Source organism: Pezoporus wallicus, unplaced genomic scaffold, assembly GCF_028554395.1.
Source record: "Pezoporus wallicus isolate ANWC-B61680 ecotype Strahan unplaced genomic scaffold, APGP_CSIRO_Pwel_v1 contig_8341, whole genome shotgun sequence".
NCBI classification, from domain to species: domain Eukaryota; kingdom Metazoa; phylum Chordata; class Aves; order Psittaciformes; family Psittacidae; genus Pezoporus; species Pezoporus wallicus.
In genome coordinates this window covers 3,037,031-3,061,013 of record NW_026638083.1, presented here as the reverse complement: position 1 = coordinate 3,061,013, position 23,983 = coordinate 3,037,031, and the positions used below count along the sequence as shown (strand labels likewise).

Genomic DNA, 23,983 nt, shown 5'->3' with positions numbered 1-23,983 from the left:
GGGTTAATCACAGGTGATAATCTCAAATCTACGTGACAATACCTATAACATCACAGTGTACCCCACTGCGCCAGCGGCAGGGATGGTTATGAAGCATGTCAAAACCAAAGGCTTTTGAAGCAGCATCCTCCATCACGCTGGAGCACTGAGCTCCACTCCCTCCTGCTGAACAGGCCATCTCCTATACCAAGGGGGATCAACCACGACTTCAAACAGCAACGTGCAAGCCTGGACTATGGGATCAAGCCAGGAACCCACAGTGCCTTGACCACCACATGGGCTCAGTTCTGTGTACTCATGTGGAGGGCTGGTACCTGCACCAGGCATTCCCACATGCAGGTTGTTAGTGCAAATCCTTGTGCAAACAACCACTGAGGCAGAGCAAAAGCCAGGTGAATCCCTTTGGGAAACGGAATTCCACTCACCCCTGCTCGGCTCTCGCCCAGACGCAGCAGCGCCTGCGCCTGCCAGCACGGCAGACGGAAGCTCTGGGTTCCTGATGAAGAGCGTTACTTGTAAGCTAAGCCTCGCTTTGCAGCTCAATTCGAACCAAACTGCACAGCTGCCTACGCCCCGCCGAGCCCAGAGCAGCCCAAACGGCTGCCAGGGGGTGAGGAAAGAGAAACCCCACCGCTGGCTCCGGGCAGCCTCCTGCAGAACCCGCAGTCTGCAGCGCAGCCGGTGTGGATCTGAGGTTATTGATCAGCAGTGCACCGGCGGGTGCTGTGCCACGAGCCGGCAGCGGGGCTTAACAACTGCCACCAGGCTGCGTGTCCGAGGCCGTGGCGAGGTGCGGGGCGGCAGCGAGCGCAGCGTCCTTCCAACAACCTGAACTGCAAAGTGACCTACATATGGGCTGTGGGCTCCCGGGCGCGGGGGGCAATGGCTGGAAAGGTCACCCAGCTTATGTAAGTGTGAGGAGATGCGGTGTCCTTACACAACCTGAGAAAACAGTGACCCGGGAGCACGGAGTGACTGGGGACGGACCCTGAGATGCGCTCCAGAGAGAGAACCCGGAGCGAAGGATCAGCCTCAGGCTGTGCTGACGATGGCCCGGCGGTGCGGGGGGATTTGTGCCCGAGTCACAAAACATTTGGATGGTTTTCCTTGTTGCTGCTGGTGATTTCCCTGCGGCCTTGGGGGTTTTGGCTCAAAAGCTCAAGAAACCAAACCCTCAAACACAGCAGAATTTGGTGCAGTTTCCATCCGTGGAAAGAGCAACTTCCCGTAACAAAAAAATAAGAATAAACCTGGATGAAAGGATTCTCCAGCAGCGCTGGCTGTCAGCGCACGGCCCGTGCTCCACACAGGCACAGGCTCCATCGCTGCAATCCCTCTGACTTGCTGATACATCTGGACTTCCTCCAGATCCCTCCCAGCAAAAACAAGAATCTGGCACAGCCCCTTTACACACAATAGCAATTAGTGAAAAGTCTTAACTTGTCAACAAATACCAGCGTCCCCAGCTGCTGAAGGAGGAAGATAACAGAGCCGACTACAGATCTGCTGCAAACAATCGCATCAAATGGCAATCATGTCCAGGAGGAGGAGATGCTGCCTTCCCCCAGGCTGCTGGCTGGGCTTTCCATCTCAGGCTTTGTTGTACAGAGGCAGGGGGGTCTCATGCTCTGTTGTACCTTGAGACCCCCACTCTCTGCTCTCACCCTCCCATACCTGCATTGCCTCCAGAGCCTCCTTCAGCTGCTGCTTCTCCGGCCGGTCTGATGAATGACTGAGCAGCTCCTGCAGAAATAAAGTGAAATAAAAGTAGACATAAAGAGCTTTGGATGCTGGAAGCGGCCACACGCTGCCCGTGCCCGTGAGCAGCCAGGCGGTGGCAGGGGTGCTGGGGTGGCAGTGGGATGTTGGGCAGGCAGCTGTGGCCAGAGCACAGGGAACATGCCAAGTGGCTGGTGCTGGGGAGAGCTGTTACACAGAGCTGACGGGAGGAATTTCACACATAATCAGATTATATGCAAGCGTATTTTATATTCATTAACTGCCTCTCGTAGCTAACGAGTGCAGAATTAGCCTAGGTCACCGTACTTTAGGAGGCGGCACAAATATTATGTCATGTTAAGTAGCTCTAGTAATTATTTCATTTGAAGGGGGAAAAAACCCAACAACCCACTCTGCATTTGGCAGCGATTCACTCTCCACTGTAAAAGCTGAACGATGCTACGGCAGAGGATGGCAGCTGGAGAGCAACACCGAAACACTTACTTTTAACAGGAGATGGTATTTCAAAACTCTTTGCATTGGAACCACCAGCAGGTCTTGCAATTTAAATTTCCCATCCTGGACCTTTAGTGTGCATTCCTATGAAAGAAATCAATGCATCAGCAGTGAGGCAGCTGGGGGAAACAGGTCCCCATGAAAAAAAAAAAAACCATGTCCTGTGGCTGGTAGGTCTTGCTTCTGTAACCCAGCCCATGGCTCGTGGTCCCTGTGTGCACCCAGAGGGGTTATCAGGGAATAGAACACAGGGGCTGGACTCTAAAATGCAGCTGTTCCCACTGAGCAGAGCTACTCCAGCTTAATGAGAGACTGCTCATTAGGGGAGCTCACGGGTGCTCTCAGACCTTGGGAAATGTCAGAGCAGGTGCATTAGCTAAGCTCACCTCTTGGATGGGCTGAACTAATGTGTTTCCTTTGCGAGGCACTGGCAGCAAGCACAGATGGTCGCTGTGGCTTCGCTGATAAGCATCAAGTCATTGAGATGAGCAAATGTGATCGCAGGAAGTTTTGTGACTGGTCCCTTCACCCAGACCCATTTAGATACGTGACTTGGCCACAATGGCTGAGAACCCCTGTGTGCCCCCCGGAAGATGAGGGAGGGGAAGGAGAAGCACAGGAGCAAGTGGGTGCTACAACCATTGGCTTGATGTGAGATCCAGAGAACAGGCTTTAAAAAAGGATTAAACCCAGTTTTAGCCCTGAGCTGGGCTGCTGCTTCTGCACGGTAAAATCAAAGAGCGTTTGCAGAAAGCGACGTAACATGTACAGACAGCCCAGCAAACTCAGATTAGCATCAAGACCAAAGCAGGAATTAAAGCTGGGTAAAAACAGCAGCTCAAACAAAGCATCCCTTTCTGGGGCTCCTTTGATTTACTGAATATCTGGATCAGACCCTATTTACGCTAAGCCTTTACATTGGGTAGGAGGACAGGGAGCACCCTGAGCATTCGCCTGGGGACATGGGGACTGTCCCTGACACAGTGTGTGACCTTGGGAAGCCACACAGCTCCTGGCTGGGGACACTCAGTACCTTTGGGTCTCCCTGCATGACTCAAAAGAGGAACTTGTCCACAGCCAGTCCCTCTCTAACAGTCACCTGGATTGGTTTAACCTGGATAAATTCGGGGATAAGGACAGGGCATGTGTCTGGTGGGGAGATGAGGGGCAAGCAGGGGATCAGGACAAGACAACCCCCAGCTTTGCTCCCTCTCTGGGCAGCACAGGCTCACCCCACATCCCTCCCCTCTCTAGCTAAATCATTCCCAATACACTGCTCTCCAGCAAGTCCCCGGGGTGGGCAGCCCTCACCCACTGTCCACTCACCTCCACCTTCTGCCTGACGTCCTCCCTGTTGGCCAGGAGGTGGTTGAGCGTGTTCTGGGCGTACTCCATGTGGCTGCAGTACCTGCCGTAAATCAGCAGCCTGGAGAGGGGAAATCACCGAGTTAATCGGAAACACTTGCTGGCAGTTATAACCTGTTATAAAAGATATATATGCTTATATACAGCAAAAGGACAAGGCAAACAGCTATTCCCATATAACTGCTTAGCAAAGTATTAACACTTTTTTACTGCATGGCTTTTTAACATTTAAATCGTTTGAAGTTTCCAGAGCTGCAGCCCGTGGGGGTGATTCAGCTCACAGGAGTGGCCAGAGGAGCCCATTTTTGGAGGCTCCATACCTCATCCCTCATCCCTCCGCTCCCCAGTGGGATGTATTTAACCACTTCTTCTCAGAGCACCATGAGAACCCCAGCTCCACAATGAAAGACCTTCCCTAGAGCAGTTACAAGGCGGTACCCGCACCCCAGGTATGACAGCTCTAATGTGCAAAGAAGCAGCAAGGAGCTGGCGCCGACCCGTGCACAAGCTGCACCACCACCAGTGCTCGCCTCTCCCACCCCAGCAAGGGTCTAGAGCAGGAGGGGTTGGGTGCTGAACCCTGCAGCCCAACCTCGTCTGCCAGTCAGCTTGTTCTCAGGACCCCACCATCGCCACAACCCCCCGCTCCGGTGCTCCGGCTGTGCCACATCAGCACCAGGGCTCGCTGAGGCAGAGCCGGGATGTGCTGCAACCCCGAACAATGACAAAAATCCATTTTCGAGAGCATTTCCGAGTGATCTCGCTCAAGCCCACACATTCATCTCCCCAAGAGCCTTCATTTCCTGAGCCACAGCTGCTCACGGCCCAGAAGGCGATCGCCAGCACCGTGGCTGATGAGTGTCCCTCTCCCCACGGGTTTGTGGGTATTTCACCAAGTAGGGAAGAAGGCAGCAAGAAACTCCTGGTCCATCCTGATCCATGTCACAGCCTTTGGAAACACGGTGAGGCTCTGTATGGACACCCAGAGCTATAAATCTAAAGACTGACAAAACCAGAGCAGTTTTACTGTGGATTCCCCCATTTTCCTCCACTTCACTCATTAATCCTGCATGACAGGTTTGGGTTTTCCCCCCTTCCTTGCCGTTAACTGCATTGCTGCTGATAAGACACATAATCCATTACACACTGCAACTCATCCATTATTTTGGAGCCTCATCTCTCAATGGAGACAATCTGGGAGCACCTGACCCGGTGTCACTCCATGAACACGGGACTCTCAGACCCTGGCAAGGAACTGAATGGGGAGATTTATGGGAGCCGCAGTCCCCGGCGAAGCAGCAGCCAATACAGATTACTCTTCTGCCTTTTCCCCCTGACAACTTCTGAACATGCACAATCGTATCTACCTTGCCAGCACTCAGAGAATTTCAAAGAGGCTTCAGGAGCATAAATTCAAACCTCTGGCTTTCAGAGAAAAAGATTTACAAACTATTTCCTGCAAAAAACCCCACCAAAGCCCAGCCTGCAAAGCAGAGGAGCAATACATCACTGCGCCGGGAGGTCTCTGAGGGTGCGCAGGGAAGTGAGAGCTATTTGTCAAGATACATCTGATGGGGGAAGGTCCTGCATACAGGAACCAAGTGGGCACTCTGGAGGTCCAGGTTCCCTTCTTGGTGGGGCAATGCTGTCTCCCCAGGTGAGCTCACCTCCTCTTCCTCCACCCCCATTTCCCTGCTGTAATGTGGGATCATGGACTTTCCTGACATAGGAGAAGACCCTGCCTATTTAGATCAGGTTGCTCAAAACTCTTCATCCCCAAGAGCCCCGTTTTGGTGGCTTTGACCCCAAATTTTTAAATTATTTGCATTCTTCTTTGGATTTTTTTTTCTTTTAACTCAGAGGATATTTCCTTTTTAACAAGGGGCTGTCTCTGGGAATGATGGAATATCTGACCTTACGGTGTGTTATTAATGCAGATGGTATTTCTGCAATTATTGACTTCTGAATGGCATTTCTGTGTCTAGACACTGGTTTAATCACAGTGAAATAACACCCTGGCAAGAATCCATGATGATTCAGGCCTTTGATTACTATTAAGGATATTAAAGGCTTTTATTAACCTTATCTTCGCGTTCTGGGGTACTCCTGCCTTCAGCTGCCAAAACACAGAATCTATTATGTTTGCGAAAGCAACTTCTACATTTACACATCATGCTATAGGTGCACGACAAGAGCGGTGCCAAACCCGCGGTGTTTGGGCATGAGCCATCACTCTGATCTCACCAGAGCAAGGACTCATCCCACCACACCACAGCCCCTCAAAGCCCCAGTGCTGCTCCTGGGAGGAGACTACGCTAAACCCATGGAGACAAGTGAGGTTTTACTCCATTCCAGCTCACCATATCCATGATGTTCCTATCATTACATCCCTATAAACACATTCTATGCTCAGCCTGCAACCAGCCAGTCTCATGCAGGATGCTTTGAGCCCAGCAATGTTCAGGCATGGACACAGGCGTGCAGGAACAAGCGCCCACAGGAACCCCATGCATCAGCCATGGTGGTCAGAGAGATGTCCCAGCCTGACGTGTTTGTGGCTGGATGTGTCAGCACCGAGCAATGTTCCAGCCACTTGAGAGCATTCAGCTGTGGAGGACACAAACCTGGTCTGCTGTGACCTGCACTTCTGCCCAAAGCTCGGAGATGAGCCCTGCAATCGTTATCCCAGCTCTGTACAAACTGGAGCTGCCTGGAGACCAGGGCTCCTTTACCTCTCTTTGAATTCCAGAAACACTTTTGCCAGGCTGCTTCCTCCAGACATCATAGAGACGTCGATGGCTCTCAGGAAACTGAAGTGCACTTTAATTAGGTCCTAAACAAAAAAAACCCAATCAATACTTTAAACACATCCAAAGCGAGTGGGCACAAACAGCCTGAAGAAGCACACGTTCACTGCCAGATCAGACAGGCATTTTCTCTTCCTTTTTTTCTTTTCCCCTTTTCTTAGCTGTTTTTAGAGTAAGTTGTTCTAGTGAGATGCAGCCCTAGATGGCCGGGAGTACACGGGTGTAATTCCACCAGGAGGTTATTCAGCGATAAATGCCCCCGCATTTCCATGTGTATTAAAGTCCCTTTTGGAGGCCTGGAGCAGCAGAGGAGATGGGCAGGCTCTGACCAAGACCTCAGCATGGAAATAAATCCCTTCATCCCAGTGTGCCCCAACCACCACTAAGTACAGCTGAAATACACAGCCCCAGCCCTGCAACATTCTCCGTATAAAATTGTTTTCTTACCTGGAGTTCATATAATCCCCAACTCTAAAATTGAGTGTTAAAGAATATCTCCTAAACCCGTGCAAGCTCCGCAGCACATGGAGGATTGAACCTCTACAGGTGAATGCACAAATCTCATATGAAATCTGTCCCCCTCCTCTTAAGCAGGAGAGGTCTGAGCTGCCGTGAAAGGAGCACAGATTTAAGCCACAATGCCTGTGCCGTTACCTCCAAATTGATAAAGATAGCTTCCATGTCTTGGGGAGTCAGTACCAGCCGCAGTGGGTTCATATAGTTCTGCAAGAGGTAAATGGAAAAGGGATTGAAATACTGGAGAGGCGAGGACAAGGGGGGGGGGTGCAGAGGTGGGGGGTCCTGCTTTACCGGCTGCAGTTACCTGGCAGGGAGAAGCTGGGTTTTAACCAATTTAAGCACTTGCAAAGGCAGATGAACGACTGTGTGTTTGTCCAATCCAGGCTGTGCCAGGGACCCCAGCAGGGCCAGGACCCCCCTGAGCTCCCCGTGGCACTTCCAGGCATGGGGAGGTGCAGGACCCCCCCCAAGGGTGGGCACAGCCCCTGTCCCACTGCCCCGGGAGGGGATCGCACACACACAGATCCTTCCCCCACTGCAGTCAGGAATAATTCAGCTCTTTGATTATCTCACCAGAATTCTGCCCTTGGGAAGGCACCGATAATGTGATTGCTTCGGAAATGCCTTTCTGAACAAATACATATTAATAGAAACGTCCCCATGACTTGTAGCTACAAAACCATCCCTCATGTGATGAGCCATACCCATAACCCACCATCAGAACCCACTAGGCCTTTACGAACTTCTCTAATGGATATGAAAGCTGTAATTTAACTCTTCCTTTGGAGTGAACCAGGAGGGCTGTGGCTGTTTCCAAGGAACAAGGGTTACTTATGTGAATGACATGTACACTGGGACGTTTTCATGGAAAATGGGAAACGTTATTCCATCGTGCCAGCTTCCCTCACATTCTATGATTTTTCACAGGAACTTGCAGCAAACAGAGGCAAATAATTGCAAAAGGGGAGGAACCAAAAGCGTTTTGGGCTGATTGGAAATGGCAGCTGGATTTTCACTATTGCTCTTCATTCCTGCTGCTTTCCTCGGGGCAAAAACCACGCCAGGCTCCAGCCATGCCCACCACTCCGCTGCCGTGCTGAGGTGCTCGTTCTCACTTTGATTTGAAAGACACAATGATAATTTATGAAAGCCCATAAAACCCTGTGAATTTAAGCAGCAAAATGCTACTTTTAATGCAATTAGTTCAAATGAAAAACCAGCACCTCTGAAAAACACCCCGAATGAAGAAATGATCCCATGGCAATCACGCAATGAGATCTGCGGACTCGGCTCCTATGGGCACGCACAGTGGCTGAGCCTCCAGCCCAGGCAGGGGACACAGTGGGATGGGTTCAGCCTCTTTCCAACAGGCACTGAGCAGACAAAAACGTGCTGGTTGGCTCCTGCAGTTATGGCTGCGCACTTGTGCCGGTCAGGATGGGTTTTCTGGATCTCCCTCTCCAGTTTTACATGTGAACACATCGATCCTGCCCCAACATCTGCCAGCTCTCACTGCGACAACCAGTACAGCAAGACTAATGGGAGACCAGGATGACGGCAAGGTGACAGCATAGAGGAGATGCCTCAGTTCTTACCTTTTCTATATCCTCAAGTGTTTTGTAGTACTTGGCCTCAGTTTCTTGGATTTCTAGCAAACAGCAATTTCTTTTGTCATCTTCTGTCATTCCCATTTTCTAGAAAAAAGGAAAACCAACACATAATAATCTCCAGAATGGTCCAGCCACCTTCTCATGCAGCACAGAGCTCCAGTCAGCCTTCAATGAGAGCCAACCCAGAACCAGCTCAAGCCTGGGAAGTCAGGAGAGCTCTGTTACTGCTTTATGTTAAAGAAAACTATTTTTATCCAGAAAAATTAGGAAGGATCCTGTCTGTACTATCCAATACGTTTCAACACACTCAACATGATTCAGCAGTGGGGTTTCACTGCTCTTGTGCAGGAACGGGGACCCTCTGTACACCCCCTTACAACCCCTAGCTCAGACGTATGTGCTGGATGGAAACCAGTATTTCAATCAATGCATCTTACCTGCATGTATCTGATCTGAAGCATGCAGAAATACAAGAACTGGATTAGCATGACACACACATAACTGCAACAAATCTTTACAATCCCAACACTTGGCCAGACATAGGGGTGCTTCTATTTAAAATAGACTTTTTTTGCTCAGGGAAGGGGAGGAAGGGAGTCGGAGCCATGGGCTCCATCGCTGTGCAGCAGTGTGCAGGAAAACGGACAGCACTGAGGAGGGGACAGTGGTAAATTGCCAGTTACTGACCCGAACCCTGCACTGCCCGGCTGTGCGACACCGGCCGGCCCCTGGTGCCCCTCAGGGAAGCCCTTCTGGGCTGGTCCCGTCCCACCTGAGCTCACTTTTACTGCTTGCGAGGGAGCTCAGTTTCAGGATTCAAAGCATTCACTCCCCTGCAGCATCACTTGTCATGGGTGGATGGTTATTTATTTAATTGAACCCTCCCACTTCCCCTCCCATCAAGGTGCAGCTTTAAAAATGCAGATAAATTGTTACCATGGGCTGCTGAACTTCCACTCTGATGATATCTTCATAGATATCATCGCCTTCATCCTCGCAGGGGACGCAGTCGTAAATATCCTCCCCCAGGTCATGCTCACTGGAATGAGAAGGGGAACCATTTGCCAAGGTCACTGCCTCTGCCCCAGGCCAGCCAGTGACCGCCTTGGCACAAGGAGGACAACCATGACAATACAAAAAGCCCACAGCGCTGATGGGCTCAGCCCACAGTCTCTGCATCAGGAGACTCCGTCTTCCCAGATCAGTACCCACTGCACATCTCTTCCCGCTCACCGGAGGATGAGAAAGGAGAAAGGCACGGGCAGGGATGGCAGCCAGGACACTGCTCTGAGCCCTGTGCTGAGCGCGTGGCGATGCTGCTCCAGCATCAGCTGCCAGCTCTGCTCCTGCAGAGTTTGTGCTCGTCCCATAGAGCACTCAGCAGGACCATCGAGGTGCTGCAGCCACCAGGGCCAGCCCCACCAGCCTCCGGAGCTGCCCACAGCCTCCTGCTCATCTCCTGCCTCCTCTTCAGGACAGAGAGCAGCTCCTGTGCCAGTGGCTTTACCTACGTTACACTTAGAGAATACACTTTAGTGGGTTGGATGTTGGCATGTTAAAGCACTGCCTCATTCTTGGTCTGATCATGCTTTTTTTTCCAACAAAAAAGACCTTCTTCATGCAAAAAACATCACTCCTTTCCCCCAGTGGGGGCTGCAAACTGGTGAAGGAGCCCATGTCCATTCAAAGCAGTAAAGCTTTGAATAATCACCCAGTAATCACTGAATAATCACCCAAAGACTCCGTGCACAGGTAGAAGCATCCCAGCCCTGCCTCACTGAGGGGGAGTGTGACAGGGCTGTGCAGGACCCACAGCGACACCTGGACCAGCCACAGCCCCACTTCCCTCCAGTCCAGGTTTAAAAGCTCCAGATCCAGCTTCTCTGGGGATACACCGAGTCCCATGAAGCACAATCCCTGCACTGATGGGCAAACTGGGCGATTTTACCTCTAATGTTACCCAGAGGAGGGGAGCGCTCTCCTGGCCACCATAAGGTGAGCTCGGCTGATGCTCAGCCTGGTGATGCTCAGCCCCAGTTCTGAGCAGAGGCCAGTGATAATGTTTACAACAAAGATAAATGAAGCAGCAAAAGTCATGCTCTCAAAATCAGCCACATCACTTTGGAGACGCCCCTGCAAGCACGTGCTTGAAAGGCATCACTAGAGCTCAATTTGTGTTTAAAGCTTATGCTGTGAGGTACTGAGCTGCCATCTGAGTTTATGCAGCCCTGCCAGGGACTCCCAAGTCTTAGAGCACTTCTGAAAATTCAACCCATAGTAAATACCAATTAAGAGCAGCAATTTTAGCTCTCAGATCCACAGGTGTTGATTGCTAACGGCTCCCACTGAAGTCAGCCCCATGGGATCAGCACAGCATGAAACGCTGGAATATCAAACAGAGCTCGGTGTTTTATGAGCTGCCTCATTCAACATGGGTATTAATTACAGACAAATATATTTAGGTGTAGAACTGCACTCAAACTGTAACACTCGACATCTCTAAACTACATAGCACAGAGCAGCAGAGTACATCTGCTTACAAAACTCGGCTTTATTTCTTTTCTAAATACAGTTCTTTCTATTTTTATAAACAGATTTATTTAATAAAAATTTGGGGATTTTAAATAAATACACTGGCGTGATGTATCCATCCCATTCTCCCTGAATGATGCATTGCAGCTGCTGTAATAATGCCTACTAATAGCTGGTGATCCATCTTCCCCTTCCCAAGTGTCGCCGTCACCAGCATTATCTGTACCAATATTTATATTCTCTCACTCCTTATCCAGACCAAGTAACTCCCAGATCCTGATGAATGTTCCCGCCCGCACCTCTCAGATTCCTGCCTGTCTCTCCATACATCACTCCCCTGGCTCGAGGGCCATTAGGGAACGTATGGTTGGGTTAATGTCCCGAGCAGGAGCCCGGCTGGTGTGACACGACTGGAGGAGAGCTGCGGGATGCTGCTGCTGGAGCTGAGCCCTGATGCCGCTCAATGGCTGGTATGGGCCATGTGCAAAGGAGAACAGAGCATCTTGAGATGACCCCAGAGCCCCGCATCCTGAGCATCCTCTCCCCACACAAGCACAACCAGGTGCCACGTCCAATCCTCAGACCCCAGCCTGGTGCTGCAGAGGGGCCTCCTCTCCTCCATCACCAAGGAGCCACCAGCTCTGGTCTGCGGCTGGGCACACACCAGGACATCACTGTGAGGAACCCAGCAGGCAGCGTGAGATGCTGACGGGGTTTTGCTAAATCTCAGGCTGCCTGGAGAAGGACGGGGGTTCACTGACCTCCCCCAGCCTGGCCCTACCCAGAGCTCCTCTGGGCCACCAGGAAAGGGGCAGCAATGCCCACCAAGAGACAACACAGCAGATTGCCTGCAGAGCTGCCAAGAGCCGTGTGACAGATACTGCACCCACCACATGGAGCCACATCCTGACAGCACTTCACCACTTTCATTGCTCTATCGAAGGGGCTCAGCCCCGCTGTTTCACTCGCTCCCGCCCATCCACACCAATACAAGCACTCCCCATCTCCAGTTTCTGGCATCAGGAAAAAATTAGGAACAACCCTGGTCCTGGGGCCATCTAGAAAGACACCTCCACTTCAGAGCCTAGGGGAGAGGCACCAGAGATGCTCAAACCCGATAGCCATGGTGGTGTTAGAACAACAGCACCTTTGTCCAGCAGACCCTTATTTATTAAACCCATGCCCAGTACACCTCTGAGGAACACCAGAGGTGCTGCTTTTACAGGGAGCAGTAAAACATGCAGATGAGCCTCTCCTGGCACGTGCACAGCGGCTGATGCTGATGCTTTGCTCATGTTGATCCACATCAGCCTCTGCACTTTGTCTGCCAGGGTTGAAAATACACACACCCCCTCCCCATCATTAAAAGAGAACAGGCATTGGGATGATTTTAGCCAGTGGCAACCTAAGAACACACTGGTGTTAAATGCCATAAGGGAAAGGAGAGCAAGGCAGGTATTTTCTGTGTTCAGCACAGACCCCTGCTGTGGGAGGCAATAAATTCAGCATCCCAAGCATGTCATGCCTAGACTGAACAACTTGAGCAAGGAAAGCCATACCTTCACCTTGTTCTTCACAAAGAAAAGCAATTTACTCCTCCAATAAAAGCAGCAGAGCCTGCAAGTTACCCACAGGTATCAGAGCCTATGATCTACTGCCTGGATTAGGAGATACATTGACAGCTCTGGGTTTAGGAAGGGATTTTATGAACCCTTCAGAATTCATGCCAGCATTTGCAATTACTGCTATTGGGATGGATGGAACCAGCTTTGGGCTGGCAGCACCTTGCCTTGCCAGGAAAGCTTTTCATACCTAAGGCAATTTGAGGCAAAACCAATGCTTTTGGCTGAGCTCCTCCTCCTTGGCCATGCCTGCTCAGTACATGCCCAAGCAGGCAGCAGCCATGCCAAGGAGCAGCTCCCTTAGCAGTGGGACCGGTGCCAAGCTGCTGCCTCGGAGTGAGGGATAAACAGGGATACAGAAGGAGGGAGCTGGAGAAGAGCAGGGTTCCTCCATGATCCCAGTACCTGCCGGTGCCATTCCCCCAGATAGGAAGCCAAAATGGAGTTAGTTTGAGGAAGAACCTCACTGCCCTGGGTGAAGGCACCGGTCCCACTGTTCCCACTGCTGGGAACCCGTGTGGATGAGGAGGGTAATCAGGGAAGCTCTGAAGGTCTTGAGGGCCACTGAAGAACCTCCTAATCCATTAAAGCTGTTCCAGGAATGTGATTTGTACCAGGCTCAAGAATTTGAAGATGAGCCCAAGCAAGGCCTCAGGGCAAACCCAGCACACGCTGCTCTCGCTCTGAACCACCAGAACCACCAAGAGCAGAAGTCAGAGGAGGAGGAGGGAGAGGAGCTAAAATACGACAACCCAAACAGAGCTCCAGATTTCCAGCCCTGTGGCTGAGGTTCAGAGCCAGAAGACCTCAGAGCCCTGCCAGGTCCAGGCTGGAAAGGAATGTGCAGGTTCCCCAGGACAGCTGCCAGGCTCCAGTTCACCCCAGTAATCCTCCACTTTCTCATTCTTACTCTGCACTTACAGCTATAAATAGGGAGTTCATCCGAGCAGCCCCCTCACTCAGGGTCCCTGTCAGACAGGGACAAGCAGAGTCCTGTATCTGCAGCACATCTGGCAGGCTTGTGTTTCAGGGCGAAGGAGTGCAAGGTGTGCAGCCCCTGAACGTGAGATCTTGCAGGGTTTTAATTAGCCAGATTGTACTTGGATGGAGACACGTGTCTGGAAATAGCAGGAGAAGCCTTTTGCCATCTATTCCATTCAGGTCTTATGTTCCCCATTCAAAGAGGAACATTATAATCCCAAGAATGAGCCTCACCCAGTTACAGCAGCTAGCATGATCCCAGCAATGGCAGTAGCAGCACATATAGAATCCTTTACTGGTGACAAAGAAGAAAAGACACATTTACAAGTGCAAAGGCTCGAGTGCTGTATCCCACAGAGCCGTTCATTTAACTGGCTGGCAAGTGTGGCTTTTCCAACACTACAAAGCCCAGGAAAAAAGTGGCAGCTAACTTATCTCACCTTGGCTCCTCTACTCGGTACTGCTTTAACGCGCTAGAGAAATTCTGCTGAGCACATCACTGCCTTGGAAGATGCAAGGAGGCAACGCTGGTGACAGCAGTGAAAGAAGGAGAACCTTCAGCAGGAAGCTCGTGGCAGAAGACAGGTTGGTGGCAAAGTCTGTGCCCCACTGAGCTGCATTGCTTGAGGAACTGAGGCCAGACAGATCTCCTGCAACTCCCCTTCTCTGTGTGGCAGGTTTGGGAACACCTCACTATCCCCAGTGCTTCCACTGGGGACAAATCTCCAGTGAGATGCAGCTCACAACAAGACCAGGAAACACCGACCTGTGGGATGAAGCTCCTGGCTCCAGTGCAGGGCTTGGTGGGGAGCTTCTGTTCAAAACACTGGCTTTGCCCTTTTTACAACAACACAGCTTCTCCCTTCAAACCAATTCCCTTTGGAAGGGATGAAAAAAAAAAAGGCAGAAATCATGCAAATTAAATGTTTCATCATGTCAAACTATTCATAGCAATTCTACCTGCCTGAATTCCTCAAACAGCTACAAAACAACCCAAACCCCACCCCACATGGTGGGTGCAACCCACCGAATCTGCTGGCCTTTGTGCCACCACAGAGGGACAGTGCCATGAAGTGCAGAAGGTTTGTGATAGAAAACATTCTGGTGCTGTGAAGAGGACCAGAATCAAAGGCTCTCATCAGCTTAATGAGAGAAAATAACTGGAGAGAGATTAAGGGGCAGCACAGCAAATCTAACTGAAATGTGAGGTGTAACTTCAGAAGCACCAGAGGGGTTTGGGGCAGCTGAAACAGCCACCAGAGACGGAAAGCGGTCGGTGGGGAGGATGCTCAGCAGCCACGTGGGAAGCAGCAGCTCCCATCACTGCAGACCTGCGGGAGCATCCTCAGCACGAGCAGCACGGTCACTGATTGCAGGGCCAGCTCCCACGGGCTCCCCCCGCCCGGCTGCTGCGCTGGGCTCCGGGCTCGCTGGGACAGCGCAGGCAGCAGAGGGGGCACGGCCCTTTCCTGCTCCCCAGCATGGAGGAGGCTCCGCTCGCAGAGGCCGCCCCTGCCCTGCCATCTGCCCGCGCAGCAAACCCAGGGGCCAGCGGGCTGGGGACAGGGAAAGAGAAGTCCCAGGCTCCCCGGACACCCTCTGTGCCGTGCTCCCGTCCCTCCCCAGCACCAGCTGCTCTCTTGGCTCCTGCGCTGGGCTTCGTTGGGGGTTTTAAACAACAGCCGCTTCCAGGCACTTCTCTGCCTTGACCTGCTGGGGCTGACCCAGCGCCGGGGAGATGCACGCAGCCCAGGGTAACCCGTGATACTGAAGGTGAGCACCAGACCGCTCCGTTTGGGGTTGAAATGAGGAGTTTTGATGCTCTCCAAAACAGCCGCTTTTACCAGCCCCCCAAATGTCTCGTTAGAAACTGCTCAATATTTAACCTGAGCTTATCCAAGCAGCACAATGCCCAGAGAGAGCTCCCTTTGGGACACTCATCTCTCCCGGTGGTGCTGAGTCCACCGGGATCATCCCTCCTCGGCCCGTCAGGGACAGAAGGCTGGGCACTTGCAGCAGCACAGTGGTTTTTACAGTGGTCTTATGGGCAGAACCATTCATCCTGCCAAAATGATCCAAAGGAAAAAAACAGCTGCACTGATGCACCACATTAGTGTGGAAAAAACACCCAAAGGTGGGGTCTCTCCTCCAAAAAGGAGGACTGCTGCCTCCAGCTCGGTCATGGTTCCTTTCATGCACTGGGTAGCTTCACTGCTTGTTGTGGAAATCACTTCCTTGCCTCCAATGAAGCATTTCGGGTGCACTTGGATCTTCCCAAGGCTGCTGGATCATCAGCAATATTAAATGCAAAGATGCTGGATGGACTGAATCATGCCCAGCTCGTGAATGATGCCTTTGTTCAGCTGTTTGGAGATCGGCAGCAGCGAAGAAAGAGCTTTTCTGATGTGGTCCCACGTTTGCCAGCACCCAGCAGCGGTGCCCAGCACGCACCATTGTGATCAGCAAGCTTCCAGTGAAACTTTCCTTGTCAAGCCAGAGAGATGCTCTTGTCAAAGGAGAAAGGGGGACTCTTGCTGGTGGGTCTGCAGGCAGTGGGATGGCAGCACTGGTGCTGAGCGGCTCTCGGGATTTCTACATTAGGGGTGAACCACGCCCCCGTTCCATGGCTTGCGTTTCCATGCACAACCTGGCTGCACCAGGAGCACAGACCTGGATGAAGGAATTATTGCAACACCCCCATGGTTTACAGGAGCCTTCCCCCAGGGGTCCTTACTGAAGGTGTAAAGAAGAGGATTTTGCAAAGAATGGGGGGAAAGAGAAAGTTAGAAATTGGAGACAACATGGGAAAAAGCAGAGGGATCGATAAGGAATAAACCTTGAAGCCATCCAAGTGCAGGACCTGGGCATCCCAGACCCTCTCACAGGGGAGCCAACTCACAGCCACGAGCAAAGGTCCAAGAAGCAGCTTGGGAAGCTTCACCTGGACCCCCTGCAGGAGCCACCAGCGCTGGGTGTGAGTTCACACACAAACCCTTCTGCAATTAACAGCACATTTCTGTGTGAGAATCAGGAATTTAAACCCCAATATTAAAGGGATTTTGAGAACTTTCTGAGAGGGAGAGAAAAATGTTCCTGAAAGGATCCCTCTATAAGTTAAAATGTTATTAAAGTGTAGCTGCTGGAGCAGACTGGGAGTGGGGGCTTCCAGGGTACTCCCTTCCCTCGGCTAGTAATTTATGATTTACTTTTGTAATAACTGAAGCCATAAGGAACTCATTGGATTAAAAAGCCTTATTATTTATGTTGTGGAACAATAATATTTAACTGTATAAAGCCACATATCCACCCATGCAGACTTTCCCTCCAGATGAAACAGACTGCACTTGGTTAAGTAAAACCCTGGCTGGCGAGAACGCTGCCATTGAATGCCGATAGCACCCGCGTTTCACCGTGTATTGCAGTTCAAGGTTGCTTTTAAAAGCCTGTTATATCATCACCATGGGCAGCAAAACAGAGACACAGAGACACAGACAAACACAGACACAGAAACCGCAGCAGCATCGCCCCACAGCCCACCAAGCACCAGGGACAAGCGGGACGATCGCTGATCTGCATCCCCTGTGATTTTGGCTGGTGCGGTCTGAAATCATGCACAGGGGATGCAGACCCATGTGCCAGCACCAGCACAGCCCCAAAATGCCATGGCGGGGGGTCCAGCACTGAGTTAGCAATGAGTACCCTCCTGGACCCAGCGAGCAGCTTGGCTTCAGCCATCCTGGAGGATGGATCCCAGCCCTGGATCTTGCAGCTAACAATGGGTTTAGCAGGCAGAGGAGCTCCCCATGGGCTCAGCAACCCAAGTCCCCTAATAAGCCCCCCATACACTCAACCCTATTACAAGTGATGCCTCCCAGGGCTCTACATGGGAATAGACAGACTACTGCAAGAGCACAAGGATCACCTGGTATGATGATCAAAGCAGCCGACACGGCTCTGCCAGCCCCGCTGTCACCTTTCGTCCCACTCTGCTGGATCCACAACGAAATTTTTCCCTTTCCACGTCCCCCCATGACAAGGTGAGGCCACTTACTCTGCCAGCTCCTCCAAGCTCCGATACACATCGTCATCATTTTCCGTGGTCTCCTCCGACGGGAAGGGTCTGGGGAAGGAGAGGAACGACAGTGTTACTGGTGTGTCCCCAGGCAGGCGGACCCTGCAGCCCCAGCCCAAGGACCCCGCTGGGCAGAGGGTGTTTGGGAACAAAGCATTCATTGCAAATACATTTTCTCTTACGGAGGCATCAGCCAGGACAAGCCCATCCCCACTGCTCTCCGTGGGCAGTGCTGGCACGGCAGGACAAAAAGCCAGGAGAGGCTGATTCACTGCAGGGCACCGGCTGAGCACTGCACCATTTAATAGCACCTCAGAGAGCCGGGTCTGAGCTGCCGCTCGCACTGTGCTGGTGCTGCACAAAGGACTCGGTGCCAATCTCATCCGAGCCTGTGCTGGACTCGTTGAGCCAGAGAAGCACCCTCCCGTCCCCTGTGATGGAACCTCTCTACCCGCGAGCTCCTGCCTGCCCAGCCAGGGCACTCTGAGCTGCTTCCCCCCAGCATCTCCCACCCCTGCCAGCAGCCAACCCCACCAGGATGAATGAGTCCTTAACAAACCCTGGGCTTCCTTGTCCTAACAGCTTAACGACAGCTGAAAAAAGTTAAAACCTGGGGGATTAGGGAAAAGAGACCAAAAGGGCAGAAGGAAGGGGGTAGAAAGCACATTAAAAGAGAAAGGGAGGGAGTGAGGGGAATACAAGAATTCCTTGGCTCGTTCTGAAGTAATAACCAAATAATGTATGAAGAAGATGAAAAATACTGCTTTAATTAAACCCAAACTATTATTGCTGGCGCGGGGCCACGCGGGCTGCGGCTCTGCAGGGCTGGATGCACCTTGCAGCTGTGCCGGGCTCCTGCGGTCGGGCGAGCCCCACTCCAGCTGGAGCCAGGGAATGTGGCTGCAGCCCGGCCCCGAGGCACCGCGGCGCAGGCAGAGGTGTCCCTGGGATGCTGATGCCATGGGGAGCAAACCTGGACACGTGAACTTTTAACTGCCCCAAGGGCAACTTCCCCCGCTTCCCTCCACCCTCCCTGTTTCACAACACATTGCCTCTCCTGAAGGATTCAACACACGGCCTGGCTACCCCCAAATGCGCTATTTTTGGATCCTGTCTCCAGTATGAATCCACTTGTCCCCCCCCACCAGCTTTACTTCACCCTTCCTTTAAGGAGCAGCTTCAGACCAAGTGTTTGAAATAGTGCCCAAACCTGCAGTGAGTTCAGTTAAAACCACAACCAGGTGGTGAGCCCAGGAGGGAAAAGTGACCCCAGCCCCAGGGCAAGGCGATTTCATGCTCCAGCAGCTATCCTGGCTGCCGTGCCCTGCGCGAGATGCAGACCCATGGGACCCATGGAGCCTTGAAGCATGCCCACGTGCAAAGCACCAGCACAGGGGGAGGACAGCGATGGGTGGGAAGAGCAGATGGGGCTGTGCTGGCTCTCACAGTCTCATGGCAAGGCCAGTGCCATTGGACAATGGCCCCAGCACCCCAAATCTGGCACAAAGCTGCCCATGCATTTGTGGCTGGGGGGATGTCCATTCTGGAGAGAAGCTGCAAAGCTCAAAGGTGCAGTGAGAGGCTGGAGGCACCCAGGATCGTTACCAAACCTGTGTTTCCCCTCCCCTTCTGTCCCCTGGGGATCAGTGACAAATACAAGAGCCATGTGAGGCACAGACAAAAATGCCACCAGCTCTTCCTGCAGTGCCAGACCCCATCATGGGAACCTGCCTCAGAGCTCAGCCCCAGCTGGTGAGGGGGAGCAGCATTTCTCCAGTGAGACAGGAGGCATCAGGGGTGACCTCTGCTTGAACAGCACTTGTTAAAAGAGTAAAAGATACAACCCAACGCCAGGCATGACCGCCTTTCTTTTACACGCATCTTCTGCTCTTAATCTCTATTGCCTTCTCTTTGCTCACAGAGCCAGAAAGAAAGTAAAAGAGCCACAAAGAAAATTAAAATCACAAGCACATATTTCCAGCCATAAATCTTGGCTTGCGGTGTAATCAGTTGCTGTGATAAACCTTCCCAAGTCAGACGGAGACAGCAAAGAGAGAAAAATACTTTCTACTGCGAGTTTCGTGGGGACAGCAGCTCCATCAGCCCCCGGCTTCACCTTGACCATCAGTAAAGCACCGGAGTGAAAGTCAGGGCAGGGGAGGAATTAATATCCTGTATCTCTGCCATAGCAGCTAATGGCTAAATAAGGATGCAGAATGCAATTAGAAGGGCAGTCACGCAAGGAGAGGGTTACCAAACGGACCATCTAAAACCTGGAGCTGAAGGATGGGTGTTTGGAGGAAGCCTGGGGTTTGCTGTGCTTGCGCCTCCCCCTCCTGCCTGCAACACCAGCAGCTCCGCAGGAGCCTGATCCCACTCAGGAGGGAGAGCAAAAGCCCCAGAAACATCAAACGCCCCCAGAAGAGGCTCTCAGAGGTAATAAACCTCCCAGAGCAGACTTCTGCACAGACAAACCCCACAGCATCCAGCAGCATCGCTCCCAGAGATCAAAGAGGAGAACGAAAGTGGGGTCGATCTGATCTGTTTGTGTTAGCGCCTAGAAGAGAAGAAAAGACCAAGTAATTTGTTCTGGAGTTTAGAGCGAGCTTCTCCTCTTGAGGACACGACTTAGAGCAGATGATCGCTCTCGACACACGATGCAAAGCACCCCCTTGATCTTACAAAACACTTAGGCTACTCTGTGTGTTGGAGACTTGCGCACACGCGGCACATAGAGCCCTGCAATGCAACACTCCGACAAGGAAAGGCAGGAGCAGTCCACAGCCACGGTACAGCACATGGGGATGATCCATCACTATTGCACTGGCACCTAATGCAGAACCCCTGCCTTGCTCTTGGTGGTCACTTGAGTTGCCCATGATCCATCCCACTCCGTATCCTCATCAGCCACCCCCATGATCCTCCGTGCGGGTGAAGGCACTGTGTGATGCACAGCCTGGATGCACTCTCCTCTGCATTATTTAATGGCAAGAGCCAGGTAGGCTGCGCTTCCAACAGCAACAGCAAGACGACTTACTTATTTATGAACATATTTCAGCATCTGGGTGCCTTGTCCTAGCAACTGAAGCCAGCTCTTCACCTCTGCGGTACCGTCACAGAGAATACAGAGGGTCAGGGGTGGGTCAGCTTTAGTCTGATACCTGTGTACAGCAGCATCTTAGCCTCAAATCCAACATGTGACCGAGCAGGGAGGATCTGGCATCATTTATTTTCTCTTTTCCCTATCTTCATTCGATTTCCTGGGGTCAAACACCAGCCCTGGGAACAGAAAGTCTGGCGAGAAGCAGGTGGGGTGGGAATGTCCCACTCGCTGCCCCCCATCCCATGGGGCTGCTCCTACCAGGGGCTGCTGGCGGTGGAGATGCTCTGTCAGCAGATTTGTGAGCAGGTTTACATGACTTGTGCAAACATCACAGAAGGGTGAAGGATTCGGTTCAACCCCTAGTGGGAGCAGGACTCCAGCCTCTAACACCAGCAGAATCATCTCCTGCTATTGTCCTCAGCCCAGCGATCACATCTGAGTGCTTTAAAAAGCAGGCAGAGACCATGAGACCCAGGAAACATGAGCTGCTCCCATCTGCTGCCCCTTCTGCCAGGGATTCCTTCAGCAATGGAAAGGACCAGAGCCTCAGGCTGGTGCAAAGGAGCTTCTGCAGCTCTGCTGGGATGGACGGGGCTGAGCCGAGTCTTCCTGGCTCAGGATCTGGCAGATAAAGGTTTCCATAGCATGGCAGCTACAGGCCGTAATTCCTGGGGAACACTGCTGCACCCTCAGGAGCTGTCCAAAGAAAACCAGGGGGGTTCTGCCAGACGCTCACGCTTGGCTGAAAGCGCGTTCGTTCAGCAGCAGCTTTGGTGGGATCAGGCAGATTAAAGCAGCCTTTAATTTACTGATGTAGCAGGAGGGGGCTGCTACTGATACAGCTGACCAGGGACAAGCAAAGAGGTGACCAGGAGCTGCTTCTCCAGTCCCGCTCTCGACCTCTGAGTTTCGATTCCCATCTGTGAAATGGGAACAGAGTCAGGGAACAATTTTGGTTCAAGTGCTGCAAGATGGATGAAAACCAGGAGATTAATGCCCAAGAGCCATTTTTATAAAGCAGATTGGAATCAATTCTTTCCCTGCAGAACAAGACACACTGGAGCACACCAAAAGCTGCTGAATTTAATTAAAATCACACTATTGTGTTACATTACTCATCTCTGGAAAGAAGCGCCTCATGCTGTGCCAGATTTTAGACATGTCCTCTGAAAAATTATGATTTGCTTTTATTTGTGGTCTGGAACTTGCAAAAATTCTCACAAGATTAATTCTGATGGAAATTCAGTGGGGAAGCAGCAAGCTGCATCATCAGATAGCAGAGATGATGATTCTGCAGGGGAGTACTCGCAGCATTAGCACAGTGCACTGCAGTGCCCAAGGGTTAGCAGCATGCCCTGCTTTATCTTTAGCTCAAATCTGAGCAGAGCTTTTCTGGAGACTACGAGACAAGAAAATAACAGCTCGTATAAATTTATGTTTCACCACATTATCGCATCTTTAAAAAATTCTCATGTCCCTCTGCTTTGCTCAAGAAAGCGGAATGATTTTCTCCACACTTCAGCTCCATGTTGATGATAACAGATGGATAAAACCAAAAGGGGAATCCAGAAACAACTTTCCCAAGAAGAAAGCAGGAAAAATCCCAACCCTGAACCCTTTGGGGTAACAGCACAGCCAGTCACTAGGAAACGACCTGACCCAGGTTAAAGAAGACTCTGGGCAGGCGGCACCGCTCACTGGGAGCACAGGGATAACTCACAGCTGGGATGGACAGACCTGGGATGTACCCCATGAACTTTAGCAACATCCCCACAGGGCTCTGCAACTGCCTCACTTTGGAAAATGCTGCTAAAACGAAAGCCTTGAAACCCCCAGTTTTAACTTGTGGCAGAGCAGCACAAGCAAATCTTTTAGCAGGTCGGGGAGCAGTTTCTCTGCTGTACCCGAGCCCCTGCAGTCCAAAGAAACACGCCAATGAAAACAAGTAACTACCTAAACATCCATCCCTGCAGCTTCCAGAGCAGCACCCACACTGCTCTCGGCATGAAACCAGCACCAGTGTGTCCTGGCCAAGCAGGGACCTACTGTGCACCGTAAACCAGATCTGAACACCTCTGCTGAGCAGCACCTTCTGTGGTCCATAAGGAATAACAGATGTGCACTTCCTGCTCTCCGGAGTGGTGCAAAGGGACGTGGTTTGTCCCAGAGCATCCGAGTGTGCCTCTCGCCAGGCACAGCCCATGTGTTCCCTGTCCCCCTGGGCTGGAGACCCCAGTTTGGGACCACCCATGCCTCAAGTCCTTTACCCACACCTGGGACAAGGGCTGCATTTCAGAGAGACCTTTCCAGCACCCCTGATGTCAGCTGCGTGCTGCCCCTGCTCGGCAGAGGAAGTGGATGAGCAGCCACGAGGCAGGCACATCCCAAAACCCAGCGAGCCCCACGTGTGACTGTTAAGCAAAGCTGAGCGCATTGGAACTGTATCTTCATTATGCAAAGCGGCTGGTGAGGAGGGGGAGAGAGAAACTGCCTTTGCTTTTATTAGCAGATGCTTATGGGGTGACCTCAGCATCCCCCAAGCCTACAAAGCAGCCGCGCAGGAAAACATATCAATGATATTTTTCAGGCTCTCTGAGGAGCAAGCCTGTGAGGATACATACTTGCCAAAATAAATGTGTTAAAAACGTTTTTAGCTGAAAAGGAACTGCTTTTAGCCAAGGACCCTGCTCAGTGACAAGGGAGAAGCCCTGCGGTCACTCCTGAAGAAGGTTTGTCCATGTCACTGGAAACCATCTCCACTCAGCCCCTGGCTCAAGAGATCCGTGGCTGGACCTCCATGGATCTGCGCTGGTCAGTCCCAGGACTGGTCCCAGCTCCCGACTCCCTGGAGCACAGGAGAGCTCTGCACAGCAACCATAGGTGCTTCCAGGCACAGATTCCTTCCACAGCCCTCTCCACCCATTTTAGAGCAATGCTTAAAGCACGCACGATGAACACACCGTGGCAGTAAAAAACTAATGGGCAGGGTACGATTACAGAGAGCACACTGGCAACGAGTAAAACAGTCCTCATAAAACCAATCTCACAGGACAAGAGGTCCTGTAACTCCCACAGCACCCAAGAACCAGCATCTTGGCTTGTATTTCTGTATCTGTTTAAAGGGCAGGTAAACCTCT

General features: G+C 51.8%; 1 protein-coding gene across 7 annotated transcripts in view; it reads right to left on the bottom strand.

The window, feature by feature from the left end:
- VAV2 (vav guanine nucleotide exchange factor 2) overlaps positions 1 to 23,983 on the bottom strand; it is a 103,754-nt gene that overhangs the window by 15,062 nt on the left and 64,709 nt on the right. For 4 of the 7 annotated variants that reach the window (XM_057409174.1, XM_057409167.1, XM_057409168.1 and 1 more), the window contains exons 4-12: positions 17,723 to 17,791; positions 9,473 to 9,575; positions 8,974 to 8,988; positions 8,522 to 8,620; positions 7,062 to 7,130; positions 6,333 to 6,433; positions 3,562 to 3,661; positions 2,224 to 2,319; positions 1,675 to 1,743 (exon numbers count right to left, since the gene is read on the bottom strand). In XM_057409174.1, coding sequence (XP_057265157.1) covers positions 1,675 to 1,743; positions 2,224 to 2,319; positions 3,562 to 3,661; positions 6,333 to 6,433; positions 7,062 to 7,130; positions 8,522 to 8,620; positions 8,974 to 8,988; positions 9,473 to 9,575; positions 17,723 to 17,791 — 721 coding nt within the window. The remainder of the gene's footprint in view (positions 1 to 1,674; positions 1,744 to 2,223; positions 2,320 to 3,561; positions 3,662 to 6,332; positions 6,434 to 7,061; positions 7,131 to 8,521; positions 8,621 to 8,973; positions 8,989 to 9,472; positions 9,576 to 17,722; positions 17,792 to 23,983) is intronic. The other 3 variants (XM_057409169.1, XM_057409171.1, XM_057409173.1) reach the window with 1 other exon arrangement.